The sequence below is a fragment of the Sinohyriopsis cumingii genome, chromosome 11 (genome assembly GCF_028554795.1).
Source record: "Sinohyriopsis cumingii isolate HCF-2022 chromosome 11, ASM2855479v2, whole genome shotgun sequence".
Lineage (NCBI taxonomy): Eukaryota > Metazoa > Mollusca > Bivalvia > Unionida > Unionidae > Sinohyriopsis > Sinohyriopsis cumingii.
Genome location: NC_142971.1, coordinates 90,448,508 through 90,475,075, shown reverse-complemented (window position 1 = coordinate 90,475,075; position 26,568 = coordinate 90,448,508). Strand labels below are relative to the sequence as shown.

Sequence of the window (26,568 nt, the reverse complement as noted above, 5' to 3'; positions counted from 1 at the left end):
CAAACTACAACTCATCTTTTGCGGTATTAGCATAATTTTCGAAGCATTATTTCTGAAACTTCATTATTGTATTTTGGAAATATCATTAAAGTTTAGTGCAATGGTGCCCATGATTCAACTCCATGGGATTGCTGAGTTCAGCGTGCAATCAAATCTACTATGTACATGCGGTGGTGCCATTTTATAAATACGTACAGTAATTGCGAGCATGGAATCGAACCTTATTGACCTTCCATGTGTTGTCATATTGGGATTACATTTTAAAGAGTTGGATATTTACAATTTCAAAGCAAAGAAAAAAAGTAATTACCAGTGCACTGATATGTGTGTTCATTAGTACTTTCAAGACTGGACTATTGTAACTCAATTCTGTCTGTTTCATCTCAATATCTACTCCAGAAACTTCAAAAAGTTCAAAACACAGCTGCTCGGATCATACTTAGAGTACCACGATCAGAGCACACCTCCCCGCTGCTCTGTACCCTACACTGGCTATCCATTCGATCCAGAATCAAACACAAAATTTGTTCTCTGTGCTACGTTTCACTGTCGGACTCTAGTCCAACATACCTATCTGACCTCACCCATGTGTACACACCAGCAAGATACTTATGCTCATCTTCTGACAATCGTATACTCATTATTCCCACTATGAAAACAAAGTCATATGGACAGCATTCTTTTGCATACCAGGGCCCAGCAACGTGGAATGAATTGCCTACTGAACTTAGACACAAAGACACAGTGATCACATTCAAGAGGGCTCTCAAAACTCACTTGTTTCGACTGAAAGAACAAACTTAAAGACCTAATAATGTTTTCTACCTGAAATATTCTAAGCATGTTTTTTATTTTTTAATGTTTTTCTAATTTCATGGTGTTTGTTTTTGTAATAATATTATTATGTTTTTTATCTTATAGGTGTTGTCTAATGTTGTAAAGCGCTTAGAGCTTCTAAAGATTAGGCGCTATACAAAGTCCTCATTATTATTATTATAAAATGTCCAATGCTAATAATGCATAAACCAAATATAATTGAGTCAAAAGGGAGAGGTAGTGTTACAACAACTCGCGATTGCTATATTTTTGTCACCATTCAATCAGATTATGCACAAATCTAACTTACACAAAAACAATAAGAAAACAGAAAATTAAATAAATTACTTATGTATACATGTAATTTTTGTTAAATATAAGTTTGCCTAAATAAACGCATTTAGAACTTACCTCGTGCATCTTGAGATGTCTTGGAGTTGTGGGTTGGCTTATATGCTGGTCTTGCACTTTTTAGTGTTTATACCTGTTCAGTTTGGGTGGTTGGCTTATACACGAACGGGCTTATATGCAAGTATATACGGTACAGTTTTACATCCTGAATTTCTTCAAAATGTACTTTCTTAATTCTGCAAATCCAAATTACATGAGCCATGTCAGGGGTTCTCGAGCTTGATTGCACATTAGAAATTTTACTGTAATTTAGACTATATTCCAAGTGCAGTTACATCATCCTTACTGCACTCAAAATTAAATAAACATTATATTCCATAGCATCTTTTTGATAATTGCAATTGAAAGACTTCATATTTTTCCCACATTATGATTTCAAAATTCAGTGACAGAACAGAAACACACTTGCAGATGTCAACAAGCTGCTGAAATCCAATGTGCTTCATGTAGAATTGGCACAGATAAATCCAGTCCATAATCATGAAACATCATAGAATCGATAAAAAATTCCAAAATCTAATCATTCACAATTAAATCGAAAATTTCTTGCAATACGCAGTCATTCACAATATGACTCCACATTTCAATTTTAAGCAGACCAAAATGCAATTTTATTTTGAAAGTTATGTCTAGCACGTGACTAAGTTCAAATTTATCTGGGTGGAATTATGCACGCATTAATAATGTTGTTGTGTAATGATGAATCTGCACTTGTGTATTTATTTTGGAATATAGCATACATTCAGTTACTTTGTTTCTTGTAGTGTATTTTTGTTTATATAATTAAGCCTTAGGTAGAATAAGAAAATGAGCATATAATAAAAAGGTTACTGCATTTGTATGGGAAAATGTGAACTCATTTTGTTGGACGGATATACTGTACTCCCAAGGTTGTGCAGTATATCAAGCTGAAAAACTATATTTTCCCATACAAATGCAGTAACCTATAATATTATATTATATTGTATTGTATTATATTATATTATATTATATTATATTATATTATATTATATTATATTATATTATATTATGGCTACAATGTTTACCAATGTTTTTAAACAAGCACATGGTTTACAGTAATTGAAAAGATATTATTTAATCAAAATGATAAGAAATGAGCTATCTTCCACTTGTGCTTAGTGAAAAACTGACTTCCATTATAATGTGCATTCCTTGCTCAAATTCTGATTGTGCCATTTTTATTTTATTGCTTGTTGTGATAGGTTTCAGGATGTAAGATAATGTCTCTGTAATGTATCTGATAATTTAGGTAAATCATTGTTAGGATACTGTTTTTTTTTCAATGCTACATACAAATAGATAAAGTAACTGGCATACTGCATGGACTTGTGCATGGGATGCTTTTTTAGGATCTACAGTGAGTAAATTGTGCTATGGCTTAAAAACGTGAAATGGTGCTGTCTTTTTCAAGATATAATGCTATTAATCAAATGTTCTGTTCACAAGCATTTGTTTACAAATGTAAATAATGTAGTTTTATAAATTATTTGATATAATTATTAGTAAATCAACATGTCACAAGCTTCCTGCAGTATTATTTCTAACCCCAGAGAAGGACAGACAATTTAAATTTAAATAGCTCCAAGCCCCCAGTCAGCATTGCCGATGATCTAGGTGTATAACGGACTCAAGTGAAAAGTATTACAATTTAATAAAATATCAACATATTAAACTACTTTTCTCAACCATAATTCTTTGATAAATACAAACAATGACCTAATCACAGTTGCCAATTACTATCCTCATATGAAATTAATGCCTTAAGAGAGTGTGGTTCCTTCGGTGCAGATTTTGTTACTCATCTGTCTGCCTCTCGTTATCTCCCATGGTACTTATGGTTCCCTTGTCTCCGTGCTCTCCTTGCACTTCCGGAACTCTCTTCTGCCCAACTGCTTACATCACAATAGATTCCCACATATTCTCAGTGTGTCTTCCTTCTCTTCAATCCTTGGGTGTTGCCTCTCACTCCCACCTTGAAAGCTTCCTGGGGAATTAGAAGGGACACATAGTCTGGTGTTTTGGCCTGTCTCTAATCTCAGAAGAATTAACCACACTCTCACAGACCTTTCATCAGAATAATGGCATATAAATTATCAGGTCAACTCATGCACTCACATCTAAATATTTCATACATGCTTGGTTCTCCAATAATTATGCTTTAACAATAACAATTTTATCAACTACTTTCGATACATGCATACACATCCCTAATTGTTAATGTCTCGATGCAGTAAACTCTCATCATCAACAACAACCATACGCATTTCCTACCCTTCGAATTATAATGACACATAAAATATACAAGTACTAATTATATGTGCACAAGTCCAACAGTGACTAACTATGCATAATTCACAATATATATTCATTCAAATAGTAATAAAGCAAGTACAAGTTCTAACACAATTCATTGATAAATTCAGTCATGTATTATGATGCAGCATAGTAAATTACACAATCCAACAATCTCATTAATCTTGCATGTTAATAATTCAGCTGTACATTGAAGATTCCATTTCTAATAAATAAAGTGCGCATAATAACAGATTAATCTTACAACACCTAGCTATGAAAGTGAGATAAATTTGCGTGAAGATAAGTTATCTCAAGAACCCTTCATTCACAATCCAAACTTAGAATTTCCCTGAAAGTCATTTCACACTTTATTAACGTGCGCACTGCTCTGAGTGCAGTCTGGTGTCTCCCAACTTCTCTGTGATCTACTCTTACTAACATCCAAACCTGCACTAATTGGAAAAATGTAATTAGAACAAATTGCATCTTGTGACTCTGTCCTAGATTTGAATCTCATGATTCCAATTTGATACGACCCGGTCTCTTCGAAAACTGCCCTGGGGTAATTTCTTACTTACCTGTCACTCTTGAATTCCCAGTCGTGACGCCCCTGACTGAATGCAAAAGAAACAAAGGCATCTCTACTCGGATGTAACTTTAACATTGAATGGGTCGTTGCATAACGGTTACACTTTAACAGGCATTTCTTTGTCCATAATCAGGTCTATTGTCGAAATCTTGCATAATACATATTGAAATTATCCAGGTGTTTTTAGCTACGAATTTAGGAAAATATTTGTATACATCATCCATGAACATCAGCAAATTTTTCTCACAGTATGACACAACCTGATATGTAATGTGCACTACAACTGGTTCTAATCAACTTTTGCTTTTTGCTTGCTTGAGATGCTACATTCAGTGTGAAAATCTTGACATGGGAAAGAATTTACAGAAAAATCCTACTAAACAAAATATCGAAGTATATCATTTAATTTGAATGGTTCCCATATCACTGACCGCCATGAGTATGTTTTATACATTTAACATTTTTGTAAATGTTTACAAGCAGTATCGGTACAGGCAGTATACTAAACTAAGCCATTTTCACGTCCCAATGTTGCAGCCTTAATTGTATTATATATTATTATACTATATTGCATTGCATTTTATCGTGTTGTATTGCATTACATTACATACTTTATTTTATATGCAATATTATATTATAATATATTATATTTTATTATATTATATTAACAGTTTAGGTGAAGATTATATATTTTTTGATCTTGAGTTTTACTAAGGCAGTGTTTGCAATCCTTTCAAGATTGATTCCTCGGATGTGGGAGGTCATGGGTTCGATCCACGGTCAAGTCCTACCAAAACTTACAAAAAAGGTACTAACAGCTGCCTCGCTTGGCGCTCAGCATTAAGAGGTTAGTGTTATGACTGGTTGGCCTGGTGTCAGGATAATGTGACTGGGTGTGACATCATGCTACATGTCTGCATCATGATTCCCCATTGCTAGACTTCACTATAAACTGTCACACTGCAGACATCATAGCGATATGACTGAAAATTTGTTAAAGCTACATTAAAAATCCAAATCACACATACACACACACACAAAATTGCTTATATATTGTGGGTTTTTTTTATAGATTGGTGAAACAGCATACAAGATGGTTAAATCCAGACCTAAATGGGTGAGTAATCAAGCTGTCAGAATACATGTTCTGATGTATCCTGGTTACAAATATAGTTGTTTTTTTATTAGCTCAGTTTGTTACCTGAAGACCAAGTGAGCTTACAGTATGGTACTATGTCTATCGTGTGTTGTGTCATCTTTCATGCATCGTCCATCCATCAACATTTGTTTTGTTATGTCCATGGTGTCCATATTTCTGATGCAATTTTGATCAGACTTGAAAGATGGGTTTTATCCTGAAAATCTTGAATGAATTCGATAATGACCAAGATCTGTGTGTATTAATGAGGTGATCTTGACCTTGTTACCACTCAAGAGTATATATCTCTGATCCAGACTTTATAAAAATTGGAACATTTGCTTATTTTAGTAAGATCTCAGATGACTTTGATGATCAGGTTATGCTGCATCTGATTGACTGAGTTTTTTACCATTCTAAAGGCCATATTTCTGGTCCAGTTTTGATCAACCTTGGGATTTGTCAAGATCTTGAACAAGTCAGTAATGAGAGGCAAATATTAATTAGGGGATCTTGCAGTTGATGGCTGAGTTTCTGTTACTCTGGAAGCTTTATCTGAGTTTGATCAGACCTGAAATATGGGCTTATATTGTTATAAAGAATGAGATCCACAAATGTTGATGATTTAATATTGCATTTGATTGACTCACCTTGTTACCACTCTGGAAGTCATATTTTCAGTGTATCAGCCAGTATGTGTCCTTGGGTAATTAGTACCAAAGAAACCCCACCTAGTCCTGCAAATAAAAAATGATTAATGTACCAAAAGTGACACAAAAAATGGAAAAGTTGCATTTTTTAACCTTTAACCTGATACAGATTGCAGCCAATCATTAAATTCTGAATTGCTACATTATTTTTGTTTAAAAAGAACAAAATCCAACAAGCAATCTATTTTGATTGTGTTGGTGGCTATACCCATTCTTTTCCCAATTCTCCTAATCCTATACAGTGGTCCCCCAAATGAACGGTCCCCCTGAACAGTGGCCACCAACTTTTTATGGCCAGAATAATTTGGCACCGACAAATTTGTGTTCAGAGTACCCCTCACAATAGGCCACCTCTCTAATGTGACCAATGGCCACCATATTAGTGCAAAAATGTACAAGCTACCCTTTAGAAACAGCCACATTTCATTCTAATATGTATCCAAAACCAATATTTAATGTCATACTGTATTGTAAGTAATCCGATTATCTGTACCGATGTCTGTTTCCCGATGTCAGGTGTTTGTTACTGAAAGGCATGTTGGCTAAAGTACATGTACCACTAAGTTTAATGTTATATCATTAACGCTGACATTTACAGGGAATGGGGTCAACATTGTTGTGATAAAGTTTTGTGCTTCACATAGTGGTTGAGTTTTTTTTAATGATTACAACCAGACATAATAGGCAATATCATAACATGTTCAGCATAGGCTAATTGTAGATTTTCACACACAGAGAGAAATTAACCTTGAACAAAACAGGGTACCAGACAAAGACTGAAATATCAGGTGACAGTACATGTATAAATTCCTTTATAAACAAGGCCTTTCATCAACTGTACAAAAGTTTCATCTGCCCAATTAAGTTGCTGTAATGAACACTTAGCAATATAGGAATAAATCGTTACAAAACTTGAACATTTCATTACATAAACAGAGAATTAATACTTTAGAAGAAATAATAAAAGTTAATCAGCTTGATGAGAGTGGGATGCAGTCAAGAATTCTTGCTGAAAAAATGTATGTTGGGAAGACTCAGAAATACAACATTATAACAGATCAGGAGAATATTCTGTGTCAGTGGGAAAATGGAGTAAATGGAAAGATAACTGTTTTAAATGCCAAGCTATGTATGTACTAAGATTTAAATGACATGTTTGAATGGTTTTGCCATTCGTATGTCAACAAAACCCACTCACATTTCATGCTTAAGAATAAGAGCTAATAAATTTATAATTTAATGTTAACTTGAATAAGTCAGTTTTTAAGACAAGAAGAACCTTTTTATAATTAGTGCTACTTTCAAATGAAGATATTAAATACTTGAAAGTTATTTATAGCTTTTTTACTACATATACATACTTGTCACAAGTATAGTCCCCGTCTGGAAAGGCCACCTGTTTTATATGGCCACTTTCTTGGTGCAGAAGGGGTGGCTGTATAAGAGGTGGACCACTGTATATAGTAAAGTGTGGGATTATCTGGAAGTAGTCATATACTTACAATATTCCATATGTCTTAGTTGAGATGTTGAGAATCAGATTTTGGCACAGACCAAATTGCAATAGTCTCAGTGAAAAATAGTAAACAAATTCAAGTAAGATATTGAGGTAACTTCTAGTCCTGTTTTATTAGCATTTTGACCTAAAAGAAAAATTTGTAGTCTCTGTGATTCTTGTAAGCAGGTGGTTCCAGTTTCATGATATGTAGCACTGATTATCATTTGTCAGCTTGGCAAAGTTTTGCATCAAGGGAGGAGAGTAACCAATTCTTTACCCCAGTATCCCACTCATATTGTGAATAAATGAAAATTACTTTGATGACTTTAGTGTACAAGCTGGTTAATCCACAAAAATGTCAAACAGAGAATGAAAATAATGACAAAGACTTGGATACCACAATGGTGGAAAATATAAAGAAAAACATTATCACACCCTCAAGAAATGGCTTGATAGGAGAAACTTTGTAAAGACTGATGAGAGTAATGTTGACCTTGACATCTTCCATGCTGTTAGAGTGTGGTCAAAGGCATTAGATGGGGAAATACTACCTTAAAGATGGCTATTTATTTGGTTTTTCATGCAGATAACATGTAAAATAGACTATGTAAATGGTATTTTATTTATTATGAGGTTGGCCCATTATGATCATACCATTGGCCCACTTTATTAAATGAAGGGTGTTGGGTCCATTTTTTATTAAACCTGGGGGGAAACACGGCATTTCTGATCCAAATTTAATCACACTTATAAGGTTGTGGATGATTTCATTAATAAGCAACTTTTACACATATTAATAAGGTAAACTTGCATATGATTGGCTGAGGTTGTATCATGTAGGAAGTTCTGATCTGAGTTTGATCAAATTTCAAATATCAGGTTACATGATCAAGATATCACATGAATTCGATATTGTGTGGGATTCAGTGATATTAAGGTGATCTTGCATCTGATTGGCTAAGCTTGTTACCACTATTAATACTATTTGTGGTTCAGTTTTGATCCCATTAAAGCATCGTGATCTTGAATGATTGCCATAATGAGCAAGAACCAATGCGTATTAATTAGGTGATCTAGCATCTGATTGGCTGAGCTTGTTACCACTGTAAAGACTATTTGTGGTCCAATTATGAGCTCATTAAAGCATCATGATCTTGGATGAGTGCCATAACATGCAGGAACCCATGGATATTAATAAGGTGATCTTGCATCTGATTGGCTGAGCTTGTTAACATTTTAGCAACTCTATGATCTTATTTTTATCAAACTTCACTGATAAAGAGACTTAGATTATTATGGCATAGAAGGTGCTTTGTAATGAGCAAGATCTATGCATATTAATGAGGTTAACTTGCACATGATTGGCTGAGCTTCTTACAACTCAAAAGATGTTTTATGACCAAAATTTAATCAAACTTGGCAAATAGGCCAGTATCATAAAGATATTGGATGATTTTTACTATGATTCGTGTGAGTGAGATCTATACATATCTATGAGGTGATCTTGCATCTAGTTGTCTCCTAATTTACCACTGTATTTATCATAGGATTTTTATGAAACTTGGTAACTAGGCAGATGCCATTAAGAGCTTGTCTCAGTATGACTATGAGTGAAATTTATGCGTGTTAATGATGTAATCTTGTGTCTGATTGGTTGAGCTTGTCAGCACCTTAAAAATTATATTTTGTTCAGATTTTTATCACAGATTTGTTAAAATGATTTTTATTATCAAGATATTGGATGAGTTTGATTATGTGTTAGATCTATGCATATTAATAATGTAATCTTTCATCTGATTGGGTTTTTTCCCTGGAAATGTTGATATGTAATATTCTCTGAATTTTTTGTGTAATTTTTATTGTTGATTTGGCTTAACTGATCTTTATTTATTTACCTTGCTTTACTCCTGACTTGAATTATAACTAATTATAAAAACCATATTTAATGAAAGGCCACATATTTCAAGCATGAATCTGTGTCATTTTTATAATTATATGACCTCAACTGAGAGAACACTTTTTTTGAGAGATCACTTTTTATCACCCTAACTGAAGGTGTGAGGCATATAGAAATAGTGTCACCTGTCAGTTTGTCAGTCGATCGATCCATCCATCCATCCATCCATCCATTTGTAGACAAGGTGGTTTCTGCATTACAGCTTAAGTTGGCTGTGGTATTTTGTTCTTAAACCTCATGTGCCATGCCCATGGGTAGAGGCATAAGCTATTGAATTTGGGGCTGCTGGGTCCACGGTCAAGGTCACTGGAGCTGACACTATGATTTTCATTTCATGAAGAGGAGGTCATCATTGAGTCAGTGATTGATACATCAAGAAATTGTAAAACTGTTCATTTTATATTTGTAATAGCTACAGATGATTAGAGTGATTATTTGTTCTTATCATTGCTGTTTTTCTTGACAGTAGAGATGGTCACACAAGACAGGTTTGGCTGTATTCTTTAATAATTTGACAGTAATTTGCTGTTGAATTTAGTACCGAACTGTCCCCATAAACAATGCCACATCATTGAATAATCCCTACTTAGTTTTGCCCAAATTAGGCATTAATTACTCCATGACTATTTCATGATTCTTGTTTATATATTTTGATTGTTCCTCTGATTTATTTTATTCAATGTTACAGAAAAAACCTAAAGAAAACCCTGATGCTCTAGATCTAGAGTTGTTTGGGCGCTGGCAGACTGAGGAATACATACCACCTCCTGCTGTTGATGTAGGTAATTTTGGTGTATACTGTCAGTTGGTTTTGAAGTCAACATGTGCTAGCTTATATTTCATGAGTATTATGTTTTGATTTTGTCCCTCAATCTGTCTATCTATCTGATATCAATTTCTTTTCTGCGCAATAACTTGAGTTGTCCATCATCTACTGTTGCCAGATTCAGTGGATGGCTTACAATTAGAATAAGGAAGAATGTCTTTAAAAGTTAAAAGGTGATGGTCAATGAAAGAATAAAAAATTATTTCTGTATAATAACACTGGTTTTACATCACATATCTAGACCCAACTTTGTGGATGGCTTGCACTTGGGGTAAGAAAGAAGATTCTTGATTTTGCAAAACAAATCACAAAAGCCACACATGGATGCCTCCAATAAGTGCATATCCGATTACAGCACACTGGCATATATTTTGTTGGCAGTTCTTCATTTCATTGTCCTGTGAAAGGAGGTGTTCTTTGCATCTCTCTGCTGCCACAAACGTAAGAAATGTTGAAAATGTAGAAAACTGGATCATTTCTGTATATGCAGCAGCTTAACTGGACTTCAAAGAGAATAAGTGGTTCAGAGTGCCTGTCAAAGAATGATTTAAATGTGTTACAGTAGTTTCTTTTCTCTCTGCTACTTTTGCCCTGAATAATAGCTTCTTCAAGTTTGAACTTTTTCTGAATTAGTACTTACATTTTCTTTCCTTTCAAATAAATATTACTTTAGACATGATGTCATATTAAACGTTATTTTACTCTTGTAAATGTTACCCCAAGCAGCATTGTCCATTAACCTGGGAGCATTGTGGGTCCCTCACAGGTGGGTCTGATAGAGGCATCATATTTTGTTTATTATATGCATTTGTATGCCAGAACATAAGCGAAGAATTTGACCCCGGTTGTTTCTGAGTGCTCTGGTGAACATTTTCATACAGCTAATTGTATTAATTTAAGTAACAAATACTTTAAAAAACAACTTTTTATGCCTAAACACTATCAGCATGTCAGTTGCAGTACTTGAGTAAGATTGATATAAATATGTCAAATCAGGTAAAAACCTGCCTGCAGATGTAAGTGTAGATCAGATGAGGTGAACTGCCTTTCTGATAGGTATAGTAGAAATTACAACATCATGATTTTATTGACCCAGGAGTGCCAACCATTGGGCAGAGCTGCCTCAGACCAGGTATAAACCTGCCTGAAAATGTAAGAATAGAGCAAATAAAGTGTTCAAGAGTCAATCTTGGTTACTTTAGATATTTTGCCTTTTTATATGCCAGTCATAAGGCAGAGTACATTATCTCCAGACATTTATCTTTGACCAAGTTGGTTTTCACATAATAACTCAACTTGTGCACCATCTGCAGTTTTCAGACTTTGATACAAGGATGAACCCTATAACTTTCTGGCTCAAAGGTCCAAGGTCTGTGTCACCATGACAGAAAAGAAAATTGGTTTTTGCACAGTGAGTTCTCCACATGTGACAGTTACCCAACTTTATGGATAGCTTGCATTATCTTGGGGTCAAAGGTTATCACCACTGTGACTGAAAGAATGAAATTGGTTTCTGCATAGAAGCTCTCCATCATCAGCACTTGCCAACATTGTGAAAAAGAATCCTAGCGAATTTTGGAATTAAAAGGTCATGGTCACTGTAACTCTAAAAGGAAAAAATGGTTTCTCTACTGTAACTGGAATTCTCTATCATCAATGGTTATTGAAATTTGTGGATGGCTTGCACTAATACAACAAAGAACTCTAGTAAATTTGGAGTGAAAATGTCACTAGCTGAAAGCATTAAAAGGGTTTTGCACAATATCATCATATCTACATCACATACAACAATCAACCTTTGTGGATGGCATGCACTTTTATTAAGAAAGAAAGGCTATTGATATTGGGATCAAAAGATCCAAAGTTTAGATCACTGACTGAAAAAATAAAAATTGTTTCCACACAGTATTATTAGCTCTACATCAAAGATCTGGACCAAACTTAGTGGGTGAATTGCACTTGGTGTAAGAAAAGTTTGGGGTCAAAAGGTCAAAGGTCACCATGACTGAAAGAAGAAAAATGGTTTTGGCACAAAAGATATCTACGCATAAAACAAATAAACATTGGGAGGGCATATAATGTGCCATTCGCAGTAATCTTGTTTGAATATCGTAAAAGTTGAAATTTGTCATGCATCCACTGTCTGCAGCTGGGTCATCTTTATTTGGTCGTGCCCAATCGTCTGTCCTGGTAGCTTTTTAGCTCAAATATGGAGGATAAAACACACATGTTTTGCGAACACAAATCTAGTTAGCTGTGTGTATGTTTTGTTGGGATAATTTGTTTTTTCTAAAATATATTATTAAATTTCAGAACCTGCACATGAATTCAAAACTATGTGGGACCAAAAGGAGCAGTATGTTTTTGAAATTGTGTTTTTCTTTCATCCATTATTTTAGGGAAAGGTGCCCAGAAATGGGTATGGCAATGTGGAACTGTTTTTACCTTCGATGCTTCCAGCTGGGACTGTACATTTGAAGAGTAAGTAGATTTTATTTTCCAAGATTTGTAATCATTTGGAAGAATGTAAATAACAAATAGTCTTCAAGGTAAAATTCTTACTTGTTCTAAGAATATAGATACCAAATAGTCTTCAAGATTAAATTCTTACTATTTTTTAAGAATATAGGTACCAAATAGTCCTCGAGGTTAAATCCTTACTTGTTCTAAGAATATAGATACCAAATATTCCTCAAAGTTAAAATTCTTACTTGTTCTAAGAACATAGATGCTAAACAGTCTGCAAGGTTAAAATCTTTATTGTTCTAAGAATACAGATACCAAATAGTCCTTGAGTTTAAATTCTTACTTGTTCTAAGAATATAGATGCTAAACAGTCTGCAAGGTTAAAATCTTTATTGTTCTAAGAATATAGATGCTAAACAGTCTGCAAGGTTAAAATCTTTATTGTTCTCAGAATATAGGTGCTAAACAGTCTGCAAGGTTAAAATCTTTATTGTTCTAAGAATATAGATTCCAAATAGTCCTTGAAGTTAAATTCTTGCTTGTTCTAAGAATATAGATACTAAATAGTCCTTGAGGTTAAATTCTTACTGGTTCTAAGAATATAGATACTAGATAGTCTTTGAGGTTAAATTCTTACTTGTTCTAACAAAATCTCTTTATCATAATGTTCTTGACAACCATGACTTTTAAAAATTAGTTTCCTTATTTCTCGATTATTTACTTTCAGCCCCCCCCTCCAAGGATACACTTATAAGATAATGATATACAGTTGATGGTAATGTCTTTTCAATAAAGATGATGTTGATGACAGTTACAATAATTATACTGATATTATCAATAATAGGAATATCAACAGCAACTACAACATAAACTTAAAAAGTAATGGAATTATTCATTGCTTCAGTTCCTGGATTAAACAAGGTTGCAAAGAAGCTTGGGATAGACTGTGTTCCAGCCATGACCGGCTGGGATAATCACTGTGGTTTCTCACACCCTTTGTAAGTATAGTACTAAACCAGTCAACATAAGAAAAAGGTTTGGTTATGCACATGCATGCAAGATGTTTCCATACATAAATTTTTTGTAATGAAAAGAGTGATGAGTATTTTATCTTGCTTTCTTGTATCATTTTGGAAATAGCTGCACTAGAGTCTGACAAATGTATTTTAACACCAGTCTCATATTTTGATCGAATTTGGGTTTGAAATCGCATTCAAGATCTTTAAATTACAATATGTTAGTGTCATTAAAATTGTGCTTAATAAATTCATCATATTTGCAGCTTAAATGCTAAATAAATTCATTATATTTGCAACTTAATTTCCACCTGTTGTTCATCTTCTTTTTGCAAATTATATATCCAGTTGAATAAATATGAAAAATCAACTAGGTCAAACAATGACTTGAGTTCTGTGGTTATTATGTTAGTTACTGTAATGAATTATTTGTTTTAAATTTTGCTTGTAGGTTGGATGGTTGGATTGTGTGTGAAGAGTTTAATGACATTCTACTGGCAGCATGGGATGAGGAACAAGAAATCATCAAACAGAAGGAAGCTGAGGTGTGAATGTTTGACATTCTTTGTAAAAAAATCTTTGTCTGTCTGTCCAGCTGTTTTTATCTTTATTTTCTATGTACACCACTCCCTCGATAACTCGCGCACATCGGGGTCCAGAAACATCGACCGCACTATAAGTGAGGCGCGAGTTATCGAGGGACCTATAAAATAAGCCCAAAACCAATAAAGTGATTGACGATATAACGGAGAAATAAGTGTGTGTGGGGGGGGTAGACAGATTATACTGTTGAATACTCACTTTATAATCGTTCTGAGATTAAATGTTAATAAATATCTCTTCATAACGGTGTACTTTATTATTTCCTCATAGGACAACATTTCAGGATAAATTACAGTATATTGAGAAAACATTATTCCACGTGGTTTCCGTTCGCTTAACATGTGTACCACTTCACACATTGTATACTACGTCACTAATTTTTATTTTGAATTGGATACATTCTAGTTTTATTCTTTGATCCAAATTAGACGTTTTTTTATATACAAAAGATCGACTCTTCTCGAGAAACTGTCAATCGAACGATAGATAGATAAATATTTTTGAATGTGATAGAAGTAAAATGGAAAACAAAAAAAAAAAACAAGGGTTAATCAGTACTAACATATTTAATTGGTCTACAAATTTAAAACAACGTAAATTAGAACAAGTTAATACTTGCCGTTTGTGCCACGCTTGACAAATATCAATTCACTTTTTGAAAAAAATCAGTTTTTTTTTTTTGTGTGTGTGTGCTACTCCTTGGTTTCTCTGCCGCTGAGCAAAATCCCTCACATTTCTCAACTGCATGAGCTTTACATAGTCAACATTTTGGGTCTCCAGCCACCTTATGGCAATATCAAAATATTTGATTGCTTCCTGTGCAGAGGGGTGGGGGTGCAAAATCTGCATCTGCATCACTTTCAGCACTTGTGTTACTCCAGTTAGAATCGTCTTCTGCTGCAAATTTATTCGCTATAGAAATAATTATAGTTTCATCTGACATGTATTCGGCTGTGGGGCAATCATTGTCAGCACAAATCCACTCCTCCATAAGAGAAACACCCATCTCAGGACCATGAGTCTGTACGAATTTCTCCCAAAGAGCCTCGGCATTAATGACATCAGTTTCACTGAAACATTCGAAGTCACTATCATCGTCGTTGTCTCTGTTACTGTTTTGCTTTACGTCAAAGGCAGCTCCAAGACCCTTAATCCAGCACCCGAGGTCTCTTGTAATCGATTTTTTTTTAATGCAAAAAACACTTCCCCAAGTTGTTGATCAAAACAAAGCCGGCATGTACATGTAATTAGGTTCTCACAGAAGTACTCACGGGTTTCGATGTGACGGTCGATTGACTCTTTTCATGTTTTCAATGAACAGAATATGTTGTGATTATAATGTTTACACTGAAACGGAATTAAAGGATTAGAAGGTAACTTTCACACAGGAAGACGTTTAATTGGTGTTTATTTCATTTTCTGTTGCCACCTGTTAGCATTTACCAGAAGTTTTCATTGATTGCTATTTCACCAGACTGTTTATTTACAGTATACTGACAACTATTTATCATAAAAACTTACATAATATATGATATCTTTAAACAGAGGTCTCGCTAGGATTTCAAAACTGGGTCTTTCTGCTTCTGAATTCAATCACTAAATATCAGTACATTTTCTCACTCAGCCGCTAGTCAAAGCCTTTGAACTAGCCGCCTAGCTGTTGCATCATGTTCTTTTTTTTTTTTTAATGTACTCTTATAAAATGGCAACAGTACATCAAAGAGTCTTTCAGTCACTGAATTCTGCCATTGTAAATATCAGCACAGTTAACTGATCAACACATTTTCCCACAAAGCAGGTGGCTGAAACAAGACTGGCAAATCTTTGAATTTTCCAGCGCACTTATTACATGCGTACGGAGGACTCCCGCCTCAGTGATTTTCTGCCTCCCAGATCAAAAATTGGCGTCCAAATACGCGTAATTAAGCGTTTTCGAGATCTCTGAAATTAATTCTTCTTTAGAACTTGCAAATTTCAAAATATGGATTATATTTTTACGGGCATTAATCACCATTTTCGATGATAAAACGAGCAATGTATCAAGGTTTAATTTATCAATTCTTATCGTAATTTTTTCATGTTCAGCATATTTTAAAGATATTTTAGATACATTTTCTCTGGAAAAAATCTGGAGCCAAGACGGACACCGTGTTATAAGCGGGATCGCGAGTTATCCGGGCGCGAGTTATTGAGGGAGCGGTGTATACAAGTTTACTGTATATTTTAACACATTTGACATGCAATAATGACTTTCTCAGTTCATGAGACTTTAACATTGTGTGTTTTCATTCTCAAGTTTCCCGTTCCCTGTGTGTTTAAATGTCAGTTCTTACTGGATGAAGTCTTACTTCATGCATGTAGTCCACACTGTTTACATGCTTTTGGTTGTTCACAATTTTAGAAATACCTTTACATTGTAAATTTACATGATTCTCATCCAAATGAGATTTCAGACATTGGACATAAATAATAATATAGATTATCTGTTTGAGTCATGTATAGAAGGAACGTTATGAGATTATCTCTCCAGTTTAATAACTTACTTTAGTAAGTCGGTCATAAGTAAATTAGTATAATAATTGCTTACATATTGTTCTGACTCATTTTTGGAAAATGTACATATTTTAGATCTTTGTTGAAACCTACATTTGCATTCCTTTGATATATGTGTAAATGTTTAAAAATCCTGCACTATAATCACAAGAGATTTGAATTTGTGCTGGAAACATGATGTATATTTAGATAAAAATAGATCTAACTCTTGTTTCTTTATTATTTTAGTTTATATAAGTATCATACAAATCAGCATAAGATTAAAGTACTTTGATTGTAATTTTTGTGTTTTGATGGATATGTTTATTATTCTGATGTTATGTATGAAACACATGACACATCTAGGAATATTAGGCATTGTGAAATTTATTTTGTTTCTTATAGAAACGTGAGAAGAGAGCACTTGCTAACTGGAAACTGTTAGTCAAAGGGCTATTGATCAAGGAGAGACTGAAGCATAGATTTAACCTGGAGGTAAGAGAAGCTTACCTTTATTATAACCCATCATAATGTGTATTAACTATTAGTCATTTGGTACTATTGCCTATACTAAAACCCATCATATTACACCACTTCGTCAATAACTCGCACCCTGATAACTCGCAAACCTCTTAAAATGCAGCGTCAGGCATGGATCCCATTTTTTAAACCAGAAAATACCCCAAAAATTGATCCCTATTTGTTGAACTTGAAGAAAATTGCGATCAAAATTGGAAACTTTGATATATTGCTCCTGTTATCATTGAAAATAGTAGATAGGACCTGGAAAATTTAATCAACATTATGAAATTCCAATTTAAAAAATAGGTCATACAGTTTTTTACATTTTCTTTCCAAACAACATTCCTAGTACACCGCAATTAATGATATGTAAGGAAATTTCTCATCAATGAAAATGTCACATCAAGTGGAGGCAATATTTTAAAAAATAAATACAAATTAAATAATTTTTTTATCAATTGAAATTTGTGTTACAGTTATTTCTTTTAGTTCCTTTTAAGTTTAATCATTATAAATGCAATGTGTTCTCTTGTAATCAAACATAAAAATGCATCAATCTACCATGAAAACTATGTTTGTGAGCGTTTCTCTCAGAACATAATTAGGTACTGGCTGTGTTTTGATAACTGACTTTAGGAAGTATTTGTTGTATTGTTGCACTGAATTAAAGCCTAGCCTCCTTTGTATTATCAAATTAATTATTTCTTTTGAATAAAATAAAGGAGGTGGAATAAAAGAAAAGTTAAAAGGAATGAAAAATCCTACCAACTTAAAATCTAGTGGCCCCGGTCGTATGTCAAGTGAACTCACTTCGATTGATCAATCAAACACAGTTATAAATGTTACTGTGTATCAACCGTAAACTACCTTAAATTTACCAACTCTTTCATAACTCTGATCAAAGATAGCAAGGGAGCCAAGTGAAATGAATACTTCTTAAAATAAAGAGCATGATTTCACAGATACAGACCATTGTGGGCAAGCACGTTTCAGAGAATTCTTGAACTGGCACTTAGAGATATCCTCAAAGATGATAAGAAGTTTCATTATTACTTCCAGTGAATTCATGACATAAAAATTTTACTAATTGAACAATACAAAAATTGAGTTTGATATAGATGATTGTCTCACAAAATAAATGTAATGTGTTTTTGAAAGAAAGGAATCTTGTTTGGTGGTGTATCAACAGTTAGTCTAGTTCCCTGCTCTGGGGACTCTCGATTTGGCAGGATAATATTAAACACCACAATGGGAACCAGACTCATCAAGAAAACAAAAAGCAGTGACATAATACACAGATTTTTAATGTACACGTGATGGTTGTTGAAACTAATTGGAACGATCTTTCTCATGCTGGACATTTTGTAAATAAATGTTATTTAAACAGAAAATCAAACAACTTCATTATAAAAAATATGTTATTAAAAATTATTATCAACATGATTGTTATATGGGGATTCAGTCATTAAACAGCCAGTTCCCTATCATGACCCCCCACCCACCACGGTTTTCTCAATGCCAAAGTGAATTTTTTCAAATCTTGGAGGTCCCTCGGTAACTCGCGCCCTTGTCTATAGTGCGGCCTATGTTTGTGGACCCCATTGTGCACGAGTTATCGAGGAAGATACTAAAACACATTGTACTATATATTAGCTATTAGTCATCAGGTACTAATGTTTATACTAAAACCATTCACACTTTGTAGTAACTGGTGCCCTGAGTAGCTGAGTGGTCTAAAGTGCTCTCCATCATGGATCACTGCCATCTCACCTCTATTTGTGTGGGTTCAAGTTTCAGGCTCAGCCAATGTGGATACGTGAGAAAGCTTGCCGGTAGCTTCTCATGGGTCGGTGGTTCTTTCTGGGGTTTTCTCGGGTTCTTACACCACCATTAATACTGGCCGCCATGTATAGCCTATCTTGTGCTGAAGAATGTTGTTAAACCCTATAACAGCAACAACAACAACAACAACAACTATGGTGGTGCTATACAGTTTCGCATTTTGCACTGGTTATACTGGCTTTTTAAAAAAGACCTTGTATATCTTAGGTATAATGCAAAGAACCTTTAATTCCCTTTATTTTGGTGTATGATTGATGGGTGTACTATGGGTTATAGAGTATACAGCTTGGCCTTACTTCAAATGTGCACCTTTCAAAAAGTGCTAGCTCTACTTGTTAATTTTCACTTCCTGAACTTCAGAGGTAAATTGTATAAAAAAGAGCCGATAACTTTTTTAACATTTTATATATTTGGTAATTCACTCATTGCACTCTCAGAAGCTGGTATTGTCTAGTCTGGCAAAATTCATTTTCCCTATTTTAATAGCTGCTATGTATAGTGTACTTTAGACTAATTCAGACTGATTTTTTAAGACAAGGGAGCAGCCATTTTAGTTAGTAGTGTGCTTAAATCATGTAAAATTTCCAAAAGTACAATATCCAAAAGAAATATCATCCACATTACATTAATGTAGCATAGAGTTATGCAAACATTCTCTCCACTGTGCATGTTTTAAATGCGAACTACTTCACCTTACATACGTCACTCTCTCAAAAGTACATATTATCTGGTGAGCGCCACCTATGTAGTAACTCTTAGTCATTAGGTACTAACATGTATACTGAAACCCATTATACTGTATATTAACTATTAGTCATTAGGTACAAATGTTTTTGAATTTTTGTGGCTGCTACAGTTGTACAGGCCACAAATTTAAAGACCCCATGAATAAAAGGCAATCTTCCTGAATGTCACTGAAAGTACAGTCAGCCATTCCTATCATGATCTTCATTGTATGAATTGATTAATACAATTGACATACAGTTAATATTGATGTCTAGCACTGGGGCATCATGTCACAGACATGTAACATGATGTCCCACCCAGTCACATTATTCTGACACCAGGCTGACCAGTCCTAACACTAACCTCTTAATGCTGAACGCCTACTGAAGCAGCTGTTAGTACCATTTTTATAAGTCTTTGATATGACTTGGCAGGGGTTTGAACCCATGACCTTCCGCATCTGAGGCAGGCGATCTAACCACTAGGCCACCAGAGCTGTGGCTGAAGGAAGACGAACTCTTTCACCATAATAAATTGATGCCTTGACCAACCTGTGTAAAACGGCTTGCATCTGACATAATAAAGACACCTATTTATTTTTTGGTCAAATGATTGAAGGTCAAAAGTCAAGGTAACAGTGATATTAACACAATGGTTTCTGCATGATATTTTGAGGCCTTCATCACCAACTTTGACCAAACATTGTGTATAGCGTGCACTTCAGACATGGAAACAAACTTTCATGATTGGGTTAAAATGTTAAAGGTCAAGTGACAGGGACTGAAAAAAGAAAAACAATTTCACAAAACTACACGAGTTCTTGACTAAACTTTGTTGACAGCTTGATTTGGGGTTAAAAGGTCAAAGGTTAAGGTAGAGAAACTCGAGAAGGAATATCCTATGCTCCAAGTCATAATCAAACTTTTGTAGATAGCTTCTATTTGAGACAAGTAAGATACCCTGACATCATTTTGTGTATGGCTTGCATTTAACACAAGGAAATCACTATTGATTTTGGATTTAAAGGTTAAATATCTGACCAATGAAAGAGGGTTTTACATAAAAGAAGTGCACTTACAACATGGGGGTTATGTAATGTATGATTTACGTTACACATTTTCCTTGTATAATAAATGAAACCCTGCATTAGCTTTCAAAGATTACATTGAGGACTGCTCTGGTGGCTTAGTGGTTAGGGCGTCCGCCTTGGATGTGGGAGGTCGTGGGTTTGATCCCTGGTAGAGTCATACCAAATGGTACTAACAGCTGCCTCGCTAGGTGCTTAGCATTAAGAGGTTAGTGTTAGGACTGGTCAGCCTGGTGTCAGGATAATGTGACTGGGTGGGACATTATGCTACATATCTGTGGCATGATGTCTCAGTGCTAGAAATCACTATAAACTGTTACACTGCAGACATCATAGCAGTATGACTGAAAAATTGTTAAAGCTATGTTAAAAATCCATATCACATACACCTGCATTTTCTGCTCATTTCATTAGAAAATTATGAGGATTTTTTTGAGCAAGTGCAACCTTTTATCACACAAAGCTCGCATAAGAATGACATTCTTTTTTCATTTTTATTTTTTATTAAAAAATTTTTATTTCTTCTTGCCAGTGCTTGCAGATGATAGAAAAAATGGTCAGCTTGTTTGATAAGTTTGATATGCAGCTGGTGCTTGTGTCGTATCCTCATAATATGAATTATACATTACAGGATGAAAAAGTACAAGTACAGGAGGAAAAGGCATCAAAGGTCGATAAAAAGAAGGGAGAAATTGCAACTGATGTAGGAAAGTCCTGGCCCAGTAACAGACAGACAGAGTCACAACCATCCCATTATAAAGTGGAAAAACTTTGAACTTGTGCAAAGTTGATTATGTGTATAATTTGGAAATGGCAGCAGTTACAGCACCATCCTGTTTTGGTCACTGAAGATTCGAAAGTGGGAATATATACAAGACTTTCTTTTTTGGATTAAGAAGTAAAGCTGACACAGGTTGCTAGAAGAAGATAAAATAATGGAGGTAGTTTTTCTGACTGGCACTGGACTCCTTCAATATAAGACAGTCCATGAAATTTGTGAGGGCAGTAATCTCCCACTAAAAAGAACAATGAAACTTTTGTATTATAAACAATGAAGACCATGAATTATATGCATGTTGATACATTTTTGTAAAATGTATAATTATTCTGTTTTTGCCAGAAATATGGAAATAATGTCACAGAAATTGAGGGGTTGCCAAGAATGAGGATGTACAATACCAGTGATTTGTATTATTGCTTCTGAACAATTGAAAATGGCAAAAATAATCCAGTTTTGTAACATACATTTTTAAAAGGAAGGTGGAAAAGAAATACACCAACCCCTTGTAGGGATATATTGAATCTCTTAAACTGGAAATGGGTCAAAATAATTTTTCTACATCTAGAATGGACAGAATTCTATAGGTTAGATGACATTCCTTTTCTAAAGCTGCAAGAGACTGCCTTAAAGATCATTGTCTGAAAATTGTTATCTATAAATATACCTGACCTAACAAGAAATTAAGTTACCTTTTGATGAAACAAAAGGATCTCATGCATTATTAGTTATAACTGGTCAAGATGTTCTCTTATTCCCATTAGATTAGACTAATTTACTACGATGTTTTCTGCACTTGCTTTTTAGCCAATTTGTGTTTCTTCATGTGTAATTTACATGAATTTTACATTAAAACTTCTCTCCATTGGTCATCTGTTAATTAAATGTGAGGTAAGGTAGGTAAGCCCCTTTTGAACTTAACTTGGTTCATATTAACATGTATATAAACAATGGTCAATTTCTGCCAGTCTAGTTGGTGATTATCATTGACAGATTTCAATTTACCAGGTACTTTTTACAAGCTAAAATAAAAACAAAATATAAAGTGATTTCTTCTTTGTCTGGTTAACCATATATACTCGCTTAAAAGTTGAGACAAACTGCAAACAACAAAGATCCTGAGCAGCTAAAACATAACGTGCATGCATATCAGGTTCTATATTGTTTGTTCTACTAACTACTCCTAACAAGCTGCATAAATCAAGATCTGCTGGTGCATTATGTGATGGCAAATCTGGGTTTGTGCAGTTTGCAGTTGGACTTATAAAGGAGTATAGACAGTATTTTATGTTGGGGGCAACAAAATATTTGTTACCAATTCTTAAGTTGCTTAGATATGCATTTTTAAGATAATTTCAGATTGTTTGTAAAGAAAAGATGAATGGTAGACCATATAGGTGGCGCTCACCAGATAATATGTACTTTTGAGAGAGTGGCGTATGTAAGGTGAAGTAGTTCACATTTAAAACATCCACAGTGGAGAGAATGTTTGCATAACTCTATGCTACATTAATGTAATGTGGATGATATTTCTTTTGGATATTGTACTTTTGGAAATTTTACATGATTTAAGCACACTGCTAACTAAAATGACTGCTCCCTTGTGTTAAAAAATCAGTCTGAATTAGTCTAAAGTACACTATACATAGCAGCTATTAAAATAGGGAAAATGAATTTTGCCAGACTAGACAATACCAGCTTCTGAAAGTGCAGTGAATGAATTACCAAATATACAAAATGTAAAAAAAAGTTATCGGCTCTTTTTTATACAATTTACCTCTGAAGTTCAGGAAGTGAAAATGACCAAGTAGAGCTAGCACTTTTTTGAAAGGTGCACATTTGAAGTAAGGCCAAGCTGTATACTCTATAACCCATAGTACACCCATCAATCATACACCAAAATAAAGGGAGTTAAAGGTTCTTTGCATTATACCTAAGATATACAAGGTCTTTTTTAAATAGCCAGTATAACCAGTGAGGAAAGCCGGGGACATTCTTTTTCTTTAAAATCCTAACCCTATGCAAAATGCGAAACTGTATAACGCCACCATATACTAGGATTTCTCTGTTTCAGGAGAGCGCAGGTTGCAAGTTTAGACTACTATTCAAATATAAGTTCAAAGACGAAATTCATGAAAGTTCTATTTAAAATGTTAGCATGTTTGGCATGGTAAACCCATGGAATAAGTTCTAATTTTATCTCTTGTGTAGCTTAACAAGATCACCACCTTGTAGAATGCATATTTCTCATTTGCTTCCCATTTGGACAGGTTACCATCTTGCAAAGTTCATTACTAAATATATTATAGTCTGGACCAAGAGGAGGAGGACATTGTCCAGAAAATTGTCATCCTGTTAATTGATTTGAATCAGTAGGGTATTTAAAATTGCTGGGGATAAGGTGAGAGACTGTACTAGCAAACAACTTGGATAGCTTGTACTATATACAGAACTGGTAAGAGATAAATGAAAATGGATTATATTAAAGGAGGTTGTGTTTATTTAATATTTGTCTTGAAATATTGAAATCTCATTCAGATTTTTTGATCATTGTCATAGAAACCAATAATTCTGATAATTTAGATTTTTATTAAAGGTTAGATGTGGAGAAAATCTTTAAATGTAAAGTTTTTATTCTGTTTGTAGAAGATTATGTTTAGAAACAAAATCCATTTCTTTGGTAAAATGCACCTCAAATTCCTGAAATTTACAGTTAAAATTACTGAATAGTTGAAAATAACTACACATCATGACCTCTTTTAACAAAGGCTCAGTTTGCTGTTATGGGATGACGTAGTTCTAGAATGAGCCAACCAACTGCATGCAAGTGTGTTGACAACATGGTCATTTCAAGTAAAAAGGAAAGAGTTTGTACAGTGCATGGGCACAAGTTGCATTCAAAAACAGGAAAAGGGTTATCATTTTCCTTTTTCAAAGTTCTAAATGAAAAAATAAGCATAAAATAGGGATCAAAGACAAACCAGCAAATAATACGAAACTTCACACGTAGGCTCAACTGATCCTTCTTAAGAATAAACGAGTCCCTTACAGGGACTGATGCTCCACTGCAGTTGTTCCCAACCTTATTTTTCTCAACCTCATTTCAATAATTTTATAAGTTTTGCCACCCTCAGTAAAAATCCTGGCAACCCTCCAGAATGTCCTCGTGACACTGACTTGGGTTGCGACCCCGGAAGTTGGGAACCACAGTTCTACTGGTTGTAAAGAATTTCCAGGAATCCCAGATTAGTCTGTTTCTTCTTTTCAACTGCAGACTATTGAAAACATTTCTGATATTCTAAGAAACTGAAGCCTACCAAATCTGGTTACAAAACTATTTCCTTTCACTGGAGTTAATATGTTCACATGTCTGTTTATTAGGAAGTAGATACAATATTTTCAGGATTGGCACACGGTGCCTAAACTCGATGCTAGCTTAGCATCTTTTCATTTAGTACCAAGTAGAAATAATCTATTATTAAAAAATCCCATGATGCTACAGGTATATGTTTAAGAAAAGTAAGCAAACAAGGATTTTAAGATGGTCATCATACCAACCAAATTTTAGGTAAGATCAGCACCATTTTCATTTAGGATAAACTAGACGACATATTAAGTCTTTCACTTAAATGTCCAGGACAGTATGAATATATATTTGGGACATGTAGCAATAACAAGATTTTCAAGTTGCTGCCATGGTGGCCATAGTGGATATCAGATGGGTGCCATTTTAATTTAAGGCAAACTAGAGTTGTTGTAGGGTTTAACACCATTTTTCAGCACACGATAGGCTATACATGGCGGCCAGTAATAATGGTGAAGGAAGAACCCGGGAGATCCCCGGAAAGAACCACTGACCCTCGAGAAGCTACTAGCAAGCTTTCTCACATACCCACATTGGCCGAATCCGAGACTCCAATCTACGCAGAGGTGAGGTGGCAGTGATCCGTAACGGAGAGCTCTTTAGACCACTTGGCCACTCGGGGCCCTGCAAACTAGAGTTGATACAGCCATCTATTCAGGATAAGTAGTGTTGAAATTTTCAAGATGGCAGTTGTGGCAGATATATTGGATGTCTGAAAGGCACAACTTTAATATAGGACCAACTAGAGATCATAGCAAGTCTTGAAGAAAAACATTCCATGTTGATATGATCATCTGTTCAGGAGGAGCAGCAATAACAAGATTTTCAAGAGGATTTAGACTTACTTAAGCAATCATTGGGGGAAAATAAAAACAAACAAGCAAGGATGTGGGGGGAGGAGGATAGAAAAAGATGAATATTGAAAAATTAGTCCTTCCATTCTTTTTCACAAAATTATCTTTATTTAACTTCTGCTGTATTGATTTATGAGAAATAAGAGCAGAGAACAGGGTCCACCATTTAATATTCAATGAATTTTTATGTTTATTTTTTAAGAGTTATTGTTGATAATTTGGACTGAAAAATGGGATTGGAAGTGTTTATTTTCCCAATGTGGCTTATATAATGCTATAAAGAATACATTGAGAGCATGTTTTTGCATAGTATGTTTGCAGTTCATCCTAATTTGTTTTCCGTATTTGTTTAATCTGTTAATTAGGTGTAGAAAAGTCATTTCAGTTTTTAATGAAAATTTAACAATCATTTAGAGTAGTCATTTTCAGAAAACTTAGTTGTACACTGGAAAACTGTAGTATCTGGCTCACTCCTTGCAGTTTGTATCTGCCACAAGCAATTTTAAAAATGAAGAAC

General features: G+C 34.4%; 1 protein-coding gene across 1 annotated transcript in view; it reads left to right on the top strand.

Moving 5' to 3' along the window:
• LOC149788966 (DNA repair protein complementing XP-C cells homolog) overlaps positions 1-24,898 on the top strand; it is an 82,076-nt gene extending 57,178 nt beyond the window's left edge. The window contains exons 16-22 of the mRNA XM_089975113.1: positions 5,205-5,249; positions 10,124-10,213; positions 12,661-12,742; positions 13,632-13,725; positions 14,195-14,288; positions 17,284-17,373; positions 21,687-24,898. Of these exons, the coding sequence (XP_089831239.1) occupies positions 5,205-5,249; positions 10,124-10,213; positions 12,661-12,742; positions 13,632-13,725; positions 14,195-14,288; positions 17,284-17,373; positions 21,687-21,830 (639 nt within the window). The 3' untranslated portion in view covers positions 21,831-24,898. The remainder of the gene's footprint in view (positions 1-5,204; positions 5,250-10,123; positions 10,214-12,660; positions 12,743-13,631; positions 13,726-14,194; positions 14,289-17,283; positions 17,374-21,686) is intronic.
• The last annotated feature ends 1,670 nt before the right edge of the window (positions 24,899-26,568 follow it).